This window comes from Lissotriton vulgaris, chromosome 8, assembly GCF_964263255.1.
Source record: "Lissotriton vulgaris chromosome 8, aLisVul1.2, whole genome shotgun sequence".
NCBI classification, from domain to species: domain Eukaryota; kingdom Metazoa; phylum Chordata; class Amphibia; order Caudata; family Salamandridae; genus Lissotriton; species Lissotriton vulgaris.
Genome location: NC_141696.1, coordinates 1,576,111,167 through 1,576,125,233, shown reverse-complemented (window position 1 = coordinate 1,576,125,233; position 14,067 = coordinate 1,576,111,167). Strand labels below are relative to the sequence as shown.

At 58.3% G+C, this 14,067-nt stretch overlaps 1 protein-coding gene across 1 annotated transcript in view; it reads right to left on the bottom strand.

Moving 5' to 3' along the window:
- Positions 1–14,067, bottom strand: part of PDE9A (phosphodiesterase 9A) — a 142,357-nt gene that overhangs the window by 61,822 nt on the left and 66,468 nt on the right. The window contains exon 6 of the mRNA XM_086936317.1: positions 2,490–2,594. Within this exon, the coding sequence (XP_086792443.1) occupies positions 2,490–2,594 (105 nt within the window). The remainder of the gene's footprint in view (positions 1–2,489; positions 2,595–14,067) is intronic.

The following is a 14,067-nucleotide window of genomic DNA, read 5'->3' as shown; positions in this document are numbered from 1 at the left end:
TCAGGGGGCCAACTCAGGAGCAGGGGACCAACTCAGGAGCGGGGCACCAACTCAGGATCAGGGGGCCAACTCAGGAGCAGGGGACCAACTCAGGAGCGAGGCATCAGGATCAGGGGGCCAACTCAGGAGCAGGGGACCAACTCAGGAGCGGGGCACCAACTCAGGATCAGGGGGCCAACTCAGGAGCAGGGGACCAACTCAGGAGCGAGGCACCAACTCAGGAGAGGGGGACTAACCCAGGAGCAGGGTACCAACTCAGGAGAGGGGGACCAACTCAGGAGCGGGGGACCAACCCAGGACCAGGGGAGCCACTCAGACTCAGGAGTGGGGGATCAACTCAGGAGCGGGGGGCTCTTCAGGAGCAGGGGACCAACTCGGGAGCAAGGACCAACTCAGGAGCGGGGCACCAACTCAGGAGCGGGGGACCAACTCAGGAGCGGGGGAGCAACTCAGGAGCAGGGAACCAACTCAGGAGCAGAAGACCAACTAAGGAGCAGGGGACTAACTCAGGAGCAGGGGACCAACTCAGGAGCAGGAGACCAACTCAGGAGCAGGGGACAAAGTAAGGAGCAGGGGATCAACTCAGGAGCAGGGACCAACTCAGGAGCGGGGGACCAACTCAGAAGCAGGGAACCAACTCGGGAGCAGGAAACCACCTCAGGAGCAGGGGATCAACTCAGGATCAGGGGGCCAACTCAGGAGCAGGGGACCAACTCAGGAGCGGGGAACCAACTCAGGAGCGGGGCACCAACTCGGGATCAGGGAGACCAACTCAGGAGCAGGGAACCAACTCAGGAGTGGGGGAGCAACTCAGGAGCAGGTGAACAACTCAGGAGCGAGGCACCAACTCAGGAGAGGGGGACTAACTCAGGAGCAGGGGACCAACTCAGGAGAGGGGGACAAACTCAGGAGTGGGGGACCAACCCAGGACCAGGGGAGCCACTCAGACTCAGGAGTGGGGGATCAACTTAGGAGCGGGGGGCTCTTCAGGAGCAGGGGACCAACTCAGGAGCAGGAAACCAACTCAGGAGCGGGGAACCAACTCAGGAGCGGGGAACCAACTCAGGAGCAAGGACCAATTAAGGAGCAGGGGAGCAACTCAGGAGCAGGAGACCAACTCAGGAGCAGGGACCAACTAAGGAGCAGGGAACCAACTCAGGAGCGGGGGACCAACTCAGGAATGGGGGAGCAACTCAGGAGCAGGCGAACAACTCAGGAGCAGGGGCCCAACTCAGGAGCAGGGGACCAACTCAGGAGCAGGGGACCAGCTCAGGAGCAGGGGCCCAACTCAGGAGCAGGGGACCAACTCAGGAGTCTGCAAAGGGGAGGTCTAGAAGACAAAACAAGAAGGAGGCTGGCTCAAGTATCGAAGACGCAGAAGGGAGGTTGGCCCACGTCTAGAAGAAGCAGAAGGAAGGCTGTCTCAGGTCTACAAGGAAGCTGCAGGGAGGCTGGTCCATGTCTAGAAGAAGCAGAAGGGAGGCTGTCTCAGGTCTAGAAGGAAGCTGCGGGGAGGCTGGTCAATGTCCAGAAGAAGAGAAGGGAGGCTGGTTCAGGTCTAAAAGGAAGCTGCTGGAAGGCTGGGCCATGTCTAGAAGAATCAGAAGGGAGGCTGTCTCAGGTCTAGAAAGAAGCTGCGGGGAGGCTGGTCCATGTCCAGAAGAAGCAGAAGGGAGGCTGTCTCAGGTAGAGAAGGAAGCTGCGCGGGAGACTGGTCCATGTCTAGAAGAAGCAGAAGGGAGGCTGTCTCAGGTCTAGAAGGAAGCTGCTGGAAGGCTGGTCCATGTCTAGAAGAAGAAGAAGGGAGGCTGACTCAGGTCTAGAAGGAAGCTGCGGGGAGACTGGTCCATGTCCAGAAGAAGCAGAAGGGAGGCTGACTCAGGTCTAGAAGGAAGCTGCGCGGGAGACTGGCCCATGTCTAGAAGAAGCAGAAGGGAGGCTTTTCTCAGGTCTAGAAGAAAGCTGTGGGGATGCTGGTCCATGTCTAGAAGAAGCAGAAAGGAGGCTGTCTCAGGTCTAGAAGAGGATTGAGAATGGAGACTGGCTGAAGTCTAGAAGAAGCAGAAGGGAGGCTGGTTCAGGTCTAGAAGAAGCAGAAGGGAGGCTGTCTCAGGTCTAGAAGAGGATTGAGAATGGCTGAAGTCTAGAAGAAGAAGCAGAAGGGAGGCTGGTCCATGTCTAGAAGAAGCAGAAGGTAGGCTGTCTCAGGTCTAGAAGGGGTTTGAGAATGGAGACTGGCTGAAGTCTAGAAGAAGCAGAAGATAGCCTAGAAGAGAAAACAGAAAGGAAGCTGGTTCAAGTATAGAACAGGAAACGGAAGGGATGTATCTAGAAGAAGGAAGCTGGGGGGAGGCTGGTCCATATACAGCAGAAGGGAGGATGTCTCAGGTCTAGAAGGAAGCAGAAGCGCCCTTTTGTAAAAGAAGCAGACTGGAGACTGTGTCAAATCTACATGGAAGACCACAATTGGCAGAGTGATCAAGACTCACCTGAAGGTTGCACAGCGAGATCATGCTGTACATCATCTGAGCGACGCAGAAGCAGTGCCGGAAGTTGTGGAACGGGTTATTCCTGTAGTTATCATGGATGCAGAGCTGCAACGGAAGCGGAAACACATGTTAGAGGTCAAAGGCCATCATACCAGGAGAGCAGGTCACTATACTAGGAGACTAGGGCTCTGTACCAGAAATCCTGGCCCCTTCCTGGTCACTGTACCAAGAGGCAGGCGACTGGAGAAGCAGATCACGTCACTGTGAGGTCACCATACCAGGAGAGCAGGTTACTCTATGCGGACACCACTTCACTATGAAAGTCGCAGGTCCACCTCACTGTATAGGAAGGCCAGGACACTCTATGGGGAGACCAGGAAACTGTATGGGGAGACTAGGTCACTATATGAGGGAAGCATGACTGTTAGAAGGGGCGATCCCAGGGGCCAGGTTATGTCTACCCGACTCCTCCGTGACCCACCTCTCCCACCAATAATGCCGAGCCTTATGAGGGATCTCCATCGGGGATGACCTCAGGTAGCGAATCGTACACACGAGGACCACACCACACTTATGAACAGACACAACGCCGAAGGATGAGTTATCAACTTCTTTATAATCACGAGGAAAAGTAATATCACACTTATGTACAATGATCGAGGGATCGCAGAGATTCTCAAGTCTTTAGGGAGGGGGTAGCGTGACAGTCTTAGTTTCGTAGGCCAGTACGTAGCGTACCCTGCGCACAGCTCTCAATCCTCGAGCCGGGGGGTTACGGAAGGTGACAGTCGCACTGGTGATCCTACTCACTTGAGGATAATTCTCTCTGGTTGGTAACTTCGATAGTCCAGCCGGACTAGAATGTTCCTCGAGCCGCGACAACGTCAGCAGGACTCGCTCTGGAGGAAGTTCAGGAGGAGCCGCGACCACGTCAGCAGGGCTCAGAAGGTTCGGTAGATGTCTTCAAGATTCAAGCTCGAGCCGCGACGATGTCAGCAGGGCTCCGATGGTTCAGTTCCAAGAACGAGCCGCGACAGCGTCAGCAGGGCTCAAAGAGTTCACGAGGTTCAGTTCAGCCGCGATCAGATCAGCAGGGCTTCCTTGTCCAAGATACAACTGCCGCTAGTTCAGGGGCGGGCCTTGATATAGTCCAGTGGCCCTTTGATGTCCGGACCCTCACAGGCGGAGGTCCGAGGCTTTGGGGGCGGCCCGTGGGTGAGGTCCGGCGGTTGGCCCTTTGATCCCTTTGAGGATGCGTCCGGGAATTCGCAGACGCCAGCAGGTCTGGAGCCAGCACTCGGGGAGGCCAGAGGTGCAATCGAAACTGGCCCTCAGGGGGAAGACCAGAGGTGTGATTGAAACCAGTCTCTCAGGGGAGGCCGGAGGTGCCATCGAAACTCTCCGCCTTCTCTCACCAGGGTAGCCCTAACCCTCCCAACGGGGGCTGGCGCGTCTGGAGCCTACGCTGCGCTGGGGCTGGGGTCATGCTAGGCCCACGGCATCAGGGTTCTCGGGAAGGGAAATGGCTGCCGATGGGCCTATGGGGCCTTGCGGGTTTGGGGCGCGCAGGCTAGAAGGGTGGCCGGGGACAGGCTGATGCGGTCCATGGGCGTTGGGTCGGACATGGGCAGGGCAGCTAGGGGTTTCTAGGTAGGGAGCTGGGCTAACGGGGAGCTGAGTCGCGGGGGGAACCACGCCACGAGGCCAGGTCCAACACGCGTCCCCCCCAGCTGAAGGGGGAGAGAACTACCCATCCCCTTGTGGGTTCTCTTCACTGAGGCGGAAGAAACGGGACAGGCCGTCAGCGTTGGCGTGGTCAACACCTGGCCGGTGTTCAACAGTGAAGTCTATCCCCTGGAGGGAGATGGACCATCGCAGCAATTTGGGGTTTTCCCCTCTCATTTGCATTAGCCACCGGAGGGGTCGGTGGTCGGTTTGGACTCGAAAGTGAGTACCGAACAGGTAGGGCCTCAGCTTCTTCAGAGCCCAAACCACCGCGAAGGCCTCCCGCTCAATGGTGCTCCACCTTTGTTCCAGAGGGAGTAACCTCCGGCTAATGAAGACCACTGGCTGATCCGGGCCTTTCTCATTCAACTGGGACAGGACGGCCCCGATGCCATGCTCGGATGCGTCCGTCTGGACGACGAACTCTTTGGAGTAGTCGGGGGCCTGCAACACAGGGGCAGTGCACATGGCGTGCTTTAGCGCTTCAAACGCCTCCTGGCAGGCGGGGGTCCAGCTAACTTTCTTCGGCTGGTTTTTGGAGGTAAATTCTGTGAGGGGCACTACGATGCTACCATATCCCTTTATGAACCTTCGGTAGTACCCCGTGAGCCCGAGGAACGCCCGCACCTCCGTTTGGGTGGAGGGGGCCTCCCAGGCCACGATCGCATCGATCTTGGGTTGGAGAGGTACCACGAGGCCGCTGCCGACCAGGTGCCCCAGGTAGACCACGGACCCCTGTCCGATTTGACACTTACTGGCCTTAATGGTAAGACCGGCCCTCAGTAGGGCTAACAAGACCTCCCGGAGGTGGAGGAGATGTTCAGGCCAGTGGGAGCTGAACACCGCAATATCGTCCAGATATGCGGCGCTGAATTCTTCCAACCCCGCCAGCACCTGGTTCACGAGTCTCTGGGAGATGGCGGGGGCATTTTTCATGCCGAAGGGCATCACCCGGAAATGGTAGTGGCCATCCGGGGTGGAAAAGGCGGACCTCTCTCGGGCCCCTTCGGTCAGGGCGATCTGCCAGTAGCCACTGGTAAGGTCGAAGGTGCTGAGGTATCGAGCAGACCCCAGGCGGTCAATGAGCTCGTCTGCTCGGGGAATGGGGTGAGCGTCGGTTCTGGTGACGGCGTTGAGTCCGCGGTAGTCTACACAGAACCTCAGCTCGGGAACAGCGCCGGGGGCGACCGCCTTCGGAACCAGGACCACGGGACTGGCCCATGGGCTGTCAGAGGCCTCGACCACTCCCAGGGCTAACATCTTGGAGACTTCAGCCTTGATGCAGGCTCGGACTCTGTCGGGAACGCGGTAGGCCCTGTGCCGTACCGGAGGACTGTCCCCGGTGTCCACATCGTGGACGCACCAACTGGTGACTCCGGGGATGAGGGAGAATAGGTCAGAGAACTGCCCCAATAGTTGGCGACAGTCTTCGTGCTGCTCGGGGGTGAGGGAGGGGGCGAGGCTCACTCCCTCTACGGAGCCATCTTTTTCCTTTGCACACAAGAGATCGGGGAGAGGATCCATCTCTTCTTCTGCTCCGTTGTCGGTGGCGAGGAGTAAACTCAACTGGGACCGCACAAAGTGGGGTTTCAGGCGGTTCACATGGAGAACCCGCAAGGGGTTCCTCGGGGACTGTACATCAACGAGGTAGGTAACCTGACTCTTCCGCTCCACCACTTTGAAGGGACCTGTCCACTTGTCCTGCAGGGCACAGGGTTCCACGGGGGCCATCACCCAGACCTGCTGTCCGGGTTGAAACTCGACCAGAGTGGCATTCTGGTCATACCACCTTTTTATTTCTTCTTGACTGGCTTCGAGGTTTGCCTCGGCCAGCTCTCGGAACTTCCGAGTCTGGTTCCGAAGAGCCAGAATGTATCGAAACACAGCTGGTGGGGGGTCCAGGGACGCCTCCTCCCATCCTTCCTTGACCAGGCTGAGAGGTCCTCGGACGGGGTGCCCGTAGAGAAGCTCGAAGGGGCTGAACCCCAGGGACTTCTGGGGGACTTCGCGGTATGCGAACAGGAGGCAGGGGAGGAGGACGTCCCACTTGCGTCTCAGGGATTCCTCAAGGCCCATGATCATCCCCTTGAGGGTGCGGTTGAACCGCTCGACCAGGCCGTTCCCTTGGGGATGGTACGGGGTGGTGAACTTGTACGTCACCCCGCACTGTTGCCAGAGAGACTTCATGTACTTGGAGATGAAGTTCGTTCCTCTGTCGCTCACTACTTCCCGCGGGAAACCCACCCGGGAGAAGATCCCCATGAGGGCCCACCCCACCACGGGGGCCGTCACCGTTCGGAGGGGGATAGCTTCGGGATATCGGGTGGCGTGATCCACCAGGACCAGATTGAACCGGTGTCCTATGGACGTTCGGGGGTCAAGAGGCCCCACGATATCGATTCCTACCCGTTCAAATGGGGTAATAACCACGGGGAAGGGTTGGAGGGGAGCCTTGTGTCGCCCTCCGCTCTTTCCGCTGGCCTGACACGTGGGGCAGGACCTGCAGTGGGCCTCCACATCGGAGCGCATGTGTGGCCAGTAGAAATGGGTAACCAACCGGTGGTACGTTTTGTCTTGGCCCAAGTGTCCCGCCAAGGGCACATCGTGGGCCAGGTTCAGTAGGAATCCGCTGGAACATAGGGGTACCACCAGCACTCGGGCTGACCCTAGTTCGGCGGACTTCTGTTTGCTATATAGCAGGCCATTTTCCCAATAGAGGTGGTGGGAGCCGGACTGGTCGCCGGCGGCCTGGGCGGCGGCCTGCTGCCGCAGCCCCACTAGAGAGGGACAAGAAGTCTGCTCCAGGCAGAACTCCTCCCGGGAGCGCCCTCTTGGCGCCTCTGGGCCAACTCAGGGAGGTCGTCCGTGCTCAGGGCTGGCTCACCAGCTTGGTCCAGGAGACCAGGGTCGGGGTCGCTGCTTTCGCTGGGAAAGAGGTCAAGGCCTTCAGACTGCCCGCTGCCCTCCGGCTCAGGGGGGACGGGTCGAGGGTCGTCAGTGGTCACCTCATCTGGGGCGGCCATCCGGGCCGACATGGATCGGGTGGTCACACAGGCTCACTCGGGTAGGCCCACCATCTCGAGGTGCGTTTTTCGCTCTACTTGCTCCCAGGGGGAGCTCTCCAGGTCATTACCGGGGAGACAGTCCACGGGCATGTCGGTGTGGACTGCAACTCGTAACTCTCTGGAGACTCCTTCCCACTCGAAGGGGACCTGGGCTATCCTACAGGAGCGGACGGAATTGTCAGCGGAGATCACTCTGCAGGAGGCACGGGGTATTATTTGGTCTGGGGTGACGAGGTGCTCTTTCACAGCCGTGATACTGGCCCCGGTATCTCGGAGAGCTCCTATGTGGAACCCGTTGACATTCACCTGCTGTCGGTATTTCTCCGTGTTGTCTGGTAGGAAGGTTCCGGGGACCATATCTCTATCCCCCAGGGAAACTAAGGTCATGGCTGCTGGTTCCCACCCCTCGGGGTCCTCTATCTCCTCTTCTTCTTCTAGAGCTACGTTGGCGAGGTGGCGCGCAGGGGGGCCTGCAGCAAGGGTCTTCTTGAGCAGGGGCCAGTTGGGGTCATTGGCGTAGTGCCCTGTTTGGTTACATCGGTAGCAGGCTGTGGCTATTCTGGGTCCTGATCTAACAGGAGGGAATCCGGCCCTGGCATCTGGCGGCGAGGTCCCTGGCTGGTTCCTAGGGGGACTGCGAGGAGGCCCTGCCTGGGGACCCCTTTGTCTATTCTGATTCCCCCCGCCCCTCTGACTATTCTGATTCCCCCCGCCCCTCTGACGTGGCTTTTCTAGCTCGATTGTGTTATAGTCTCCCACTGGGTTTCGGGGGACTCTGGTGTTCACCTATCGATCAGCCTTGACCGCCAACTTCCGGGGGTCAGCCAACTTGCTATCAAGAAGGTGCTGCCTCAGTTCTACAAAGCAATTGTTGGATAGATGTTCATAGGCGATGAGGTCTACAAGTCCCTCGAAGGTGGTCACTTTGCTGCCCTTGATACACCCCTCCAACGCCCGGCTGTAGAAATTCACATATTCTACCCATGTGGTGCCGGGTATTTTTTTGCAGTCTCGAAATCTCTGTCGGTACATTACCGGAGTGAGCCCATAGCGGGCCATGAGGGCGTCCTTCATATGGGTGTAGGAGTTCACGACGGCTGAGGGCAGATCCAGCAGGGTGTCTCTTCCCTCGCTGAGGAAGCGGCCCCACAATCCGGCCCCCCAATCCTTCTCAGGTACTCGGTGGGCGGTCATGGCGACCTCGTATGCTTTGAACCACTGCTGGATATCGTCATTCTTATAATACTCCTTCACCACATCCTTGGGGATGTGTACTTTTGGTTCGACCGGGGGAGCAGAGTCTCTGTTCCCCGGGTGTCGGGTCTCTTCGTTCCAGGCTTTAATTTCGAGCTCCTTCAAGCTGCGCTCGTGTTCGAGTTGGAGCTTTTTCCCCTCGTGCTCTCGCTGGAGCTTCTTTTCCTCTAGCTCCCGCTGGAGCTTCTTTTCTTCTAGCTCTCGCTGGAGCTTCTTGTCTTCGAATTCCCCCTGCAGCCGTAACTGCTCGATGGCTAGTTTCTGTTCTGCCAGCTTTAGTTCTCCTTCGATTTTAAGTCGGGCCAGTTCTAGCTCGTGGTTTCGGTTGCGCTCTCGGTCTGCCATTTCTTCTATCGACAGACCTCTCTCCGTGCTGGCATTCCGGGCAGGGATTCGGATCCCTCTTCCCTCGGGCCGTCAGTTTCGGTCAGCGGCTCTTCCTCTCCACCGTTTCCTTCAGTCATGGGGAGAGGGGCCCCGACTTCTACCCAGGCCGTCAGGGCTTTCTGGAAGTCATCTTTGGTGCTCAACCCAGTGGTAGCGATGCGGAAATCTTTACAGAATTGTTTTAATTCTTTGTGGGTATAATCTTCCAGCCTTTCTTTCTGAAATGAGTTTTTTTCGTTGGTTCAGATGAGACTCATGGTTGGTCTTGTTCGGGTGGTGTTTCAGTCGCTTTACTGTACGATTCTAGGCGTAGGCTCTTATCCCGTCGCTTGCCACCAATGTTAGAAGGGGCGATCCCAGAGGCCAGGTTATGTCTACCCGACTCCTTCGTGACCCACCTCTCCCACCAATAATGCCGAGCCTTATGAGGGATCTCCACCGGGGAAGACCTCAGGTAGCGAATCGTACACACGAGGACCACACCACACTTATGAACAGACACAACACCGAAGGATGAGTTATCAACTTCTTTATAATCACGAGGAAAAGTAATATCACACTTATGTACAATGATCGAGGGATCGCAGAGATTCTCAAGTCTTTAGGGAGGGGGTAGCGGGACAGTCTTAGTTTCGTAGGCCAGTACGTAGCGTACCCTGCGCACAGCTCTCAATCCTCGAGCCGGGGGGTTACGGAAGGTGACAGTCGCACTGGTGATCCCACTCACTTGAGGATGATTCTCTCTGGTTGGTAACTTCGATAGTCCAGCCGGACTAGAATGTTCCTCGAGCCGCGACAACGTCAGCAGGACTCGCTCTGGAGAAAGTTCAGGAGGAGCCGCGACCACGTCAGCAGGGCTCAGAAGGTTCGGTAGATGTCTTCAAGATTCAAGCTCGAGCCGCGACGAGGTCAGCAGGGCTCCGATGGTTCAGTTCCAAGAACGAGCCGCGACAGCGTCAGCAGGGCTCAAAGAGTTTACGAGGTTCAGTTCAGCTGCGATCAGATCAGCAGGGCTTCCTTGTCCAAGATACAACTGCCGCTAGTTCAGGGGCGGACCTTGAAATAGTCCAGTGGCCCTTTGATGTCCAGACCCTCGCAGGCGGAGGTCCGAGGCCGGGTCCAACAATGACCCTGTATGGGAACACTGGGTCCTTGTATGGGGACTCCAGGTCACTGTAAGGGAAGACAAGGTCACTATATGAGGGGAGCTGTTTACATATGGGAAGAACCAGGTCACTGTATGGGGAGGCCAGGTAACTGTAGGAACTAACCAGGTCACTGTTCAGGGATACCAAGCACTGTATGCAGGAACAGGTTACCATAGCCTCTAACTAAACTTAAGCAGAGGGCGTCTGTAGCCATGCTGAGCCTGGCGATAGAGGCCATAGTGGCCAGAAGCCCTGAGTGCATATAGCCTGCCCCCTGAGTGCATATAGCCTGCCCCCTGAGTGGACCCACAGCGGCCTGGAGCCATGAGTCAATATAGCCGGCCCCCTGGTTGGGTGCACAGTGGCCAGGAGCCCGCCGTGCACATAGCCTGCTCCCTGAGTGCATATAGCATGCCCCTGAGAGAATATAGCCTGCCCCTGAGTGGGGCCATAGCGGCCAGGAGCCCTGAGTGCATACTGCCTGCCCCCTGAGTGCTTGCAGCCTGCCCCTTGAGTGCATATAGCCTGCCCCGATAAGTGCATATAGCCTACCCCCTCGAGAGGGGCCACAGCAGCCAGGGGCCGTGAGTTCATACAGCCTGCCCCCTGAGTGCATGCAGCCTGCCCGAGTGCATATAGCTTGCCCCCTGAGTGCATGCAGCCTGCCCGAGTGCATATACCCTGCCCCTGAGTGCATACAGCCTACCCCCTGAGTGCATACAGCCTACCCCATGAGTGGATACAGCCTACCCCCTGAGTGCATACAGCCTACCCCCTGAATGCACATAGCCTACCCCCTGAGTGCATACAGACTACCCCCTGAGTGCACATAGCCTACCCCCTGAGTGCATACAGTCTGCCCCCTGAGTGCATACAGCCTGCCCCTGAGTGCATACAGCCTGCCCCGAGTGCATACAGCCTGCCCCTGAGTGCATTCAGCCTGCCCCCTGAGTGCATACAGCCTGCCCCCTGAGTGCATACAGCCTGCCCCCTGAGTGCATACAGCCTGCCCCCTGAGTGCATACAGCCTGCTCCTTGAGTGCATATAGCCTGTCCCCTGAGTGCATACAGCCTGCCCCCTGAGTGCATACAGCCTGCTCCCTGAGTGCATATAGCCTGCCCCCTGAGTGCATACAGCCTGCCCCCTGAGTGCATACAGCGTGCTCCTTGAGTGCATATAGCCTGTCCCCTGAGTGCATACAGCCTGCCCCCTGAGTGCATACAGCCTGCTCCCTGAGTGCATATAGCCTGCCCTCTGAGTGCATATAGCCTGCCCCCTGAGTGCATACAGCCTGCTCCCTGAGTGCATACAGCCTGCCCCTGAGTGCATACAGCCTGCCCCCTGAGTGCATATAGCCTGCCCCCTGAGTGCATACAGCCTGCCCCCTGAGTGCATACAGCCTGCTCCCTGAGTGCATATAGCCTGTTAGACGGACCGGGAGGGTCGGCCGAGATTACTGGGAGAGGTCTCCAGGGAGAGCCGTCTCCAACGACTGTACAGACAGGTAACTTCCCCCCCACAGACGGACACCACACAGGACGGAAGATTAACGAGACTTTATATGCAATTCTTAGATTACGATGGTATGATACAAGGAGGTCTGGACTCAGGGGTCCCCTCGAGTTTAGTCTTTGGTTGAGGAAAGGGGTAGCGGGACAGTCTTTAGTTACCAATGAGTACAAAATAGCTCTCAATCCTCGAGCTCGGTGTTCTTAGATGGTCGGGCCGTGGAGGAGCCAAGCAGGTCCCGAGATGGACGGATGAAAGACGACGGTCCGCGGCAGAGCCTGCAGGTCCCGGTGAAGGTTAAGGTTACAACGGTCCGCGGCCACGCCAGCAGATCCGGACGACGATGAAGGATGAAGGTTACGACGGCTGTGGCAGCGCCGACAGGCAGGACGATGGTGCACAGGATAGAGCTACGGCAGCGCCAGTAGTCTGTCCAGGATGAGTTCCTCTTTACGTCTCTCGACTCCAAGATACAACTGCCTTCCTGCTCTGGAGCTGCCCCAGTTATAGGGCTGGCGTGCTTTGATGTCCGGACCCTCGCACTTGGAGGTCGGGAGGTCCGGGATGAGGGAGTCCAGACACCCAGCAGGGGGGTGGAGCCAGCGCCCGGGGAGGCGATGGGCGAGCGGCACTTGGCGGGGGAGAGCCATCGGCACCTCTTTCTCCCATTGACTTGCCAAGTAGCCCGCTCACCTCCTGGGTGGAGGGTGGTGCCGGAATGTCTGAGGCCGGGCTAGGCCCAGGGTTGAGGTCGATCGGGGGCCAGGCGGCCTCGTGGTGAAGTGTCCAAGATGGCGGCCCAGGCTGGGCGCGTGGGCCGGCAGTGGATCGGACCCACGAGGTTAACATGCTCGAGGGCAGGGGTCCCTGAGGGGACGGAGGACGTGCAATGGTGGTGTGTGGTACTTGCGTGACCGGGCTCGGGCCTGGTTGAGCCGGGGGAGAGTGGCCCTTCATGTGGCCTGTCCAACATGCGTCCCCCCCAGCTGAAGGCGGGGAGAGTTACCCATTCCCTTGGGGACTCTCTTCGTCGAGGCGGAAAAACCGGGACAGGCCATCCGCGTTGGCGTGATCGGGCCCAGGCCGGTGTTCGACTGTGAAGTCCATACCTTGCAAGGAGATGGACCAGCGTAGCAACTTTGGGTTTTCCCCCCGCATATGCATCAGCCACTGCAAGGGTCGGTGGTCGGTCTGCACCCGAAAGTGGGTGCCAAAAAGGTAGGGCCGGAGCTTCTTGAGGGCCCATACCACAGCGAAGGCTTCCCTCTCTATGGTGCTCCAGCGTTGCTCCCGGGGTAGGAGTCTCCGGCTGATGAAGGCCACCGGTTGATCAAGGCCTTCGGTGTTCACTTGAGACAGGACCGCCCCAATGCCCTGGTCGGAGGCGTCCGTCTGGACGACGAACTCCCGGCTGTAGTCTGGGGCCTGGAGCACAGGAGCGGAACACATGGCGGCCTTCAACTGTTCGAATGCCGTTTGACACTCTGGGGTCCAGTTCACTTTCTTGGGCTGATTTTTTGATGTGAGTTCTGTGAGGGGCCCCACTATGGTACCATAGTCTTTCACGAACCTTCGGTAATAGCCCGTGAGGCCCAGGAAGGCTCGTACCTCAGTTTGGGTGATAGGGGGCTGCCAGTCCTGGATGGCGGCAATTTTCAGCTGTAGAGGGGCCACTAGGCCGCTTCCCACCTGGTGCCCGAGGTAGGTCACAGACCCTTGTCCAATTTGACACTTGCTGGCCTTGATCGTGAGGCCAGCTCGCTGGAGGGCTTGTAGCACTGCTCGGAGGTGGTGGAGGTGCTCGGTCCAATGGTGGCTGTACACAGCGATGTCGTCCAGGTAGGCGGCGCTGAACCCTTCGAGCCCCGCCAGGACCTGATTGACGAGCCGTTGGAAAGTTGCTGGGGCATTCTTCATGCCGAAGGGCATGACCGTAAAATGGTAGTGGCCATCGGGGGTGGAGAAGGCAGAACGTTCTTGTGCTCGGGGTGTGAGGCCGATCTGCCAATAACCTGCTGTCAGGTCGAAGATGCTGAGGTAGCGGGCAGCTCCCATTCGGTCGACCAGTTCATCTGCCCGGGGGATGGGATGTGCGTCTGTTCTGGTGACTTCATTCAGGCCCCGGTAGTCGACGCAGAACCGGAGTTCTGGTGTGGTTCCGGGGGCGGCTGCTTTGGGGACCAGTACGACCGGGCTGGCCCATGGACTGTCTGAGGGCTCGATGACCCCGAGCGTGAGCATCTTGGCCACTTCCGCCTGGATGCAGGCCCGTACCCGATCAGGTACGCGGTAGGCCCGGTGGCGGATAGGAGGGCTATCTCCGGTGTCCACATCGTGTACACACCAGGAAGTGACACCTGGGGTGAGGGAGAATAGGCTGGCGAACTGGGACAGGAGGGCTTGGCACTCTTGGCGTTGTTCTCTGGTGAGGGTCTCCGAGAGTCGGACCCCATCTACGGAGCCGTCTTGCTCCTGGGTCCGTAGGAGGT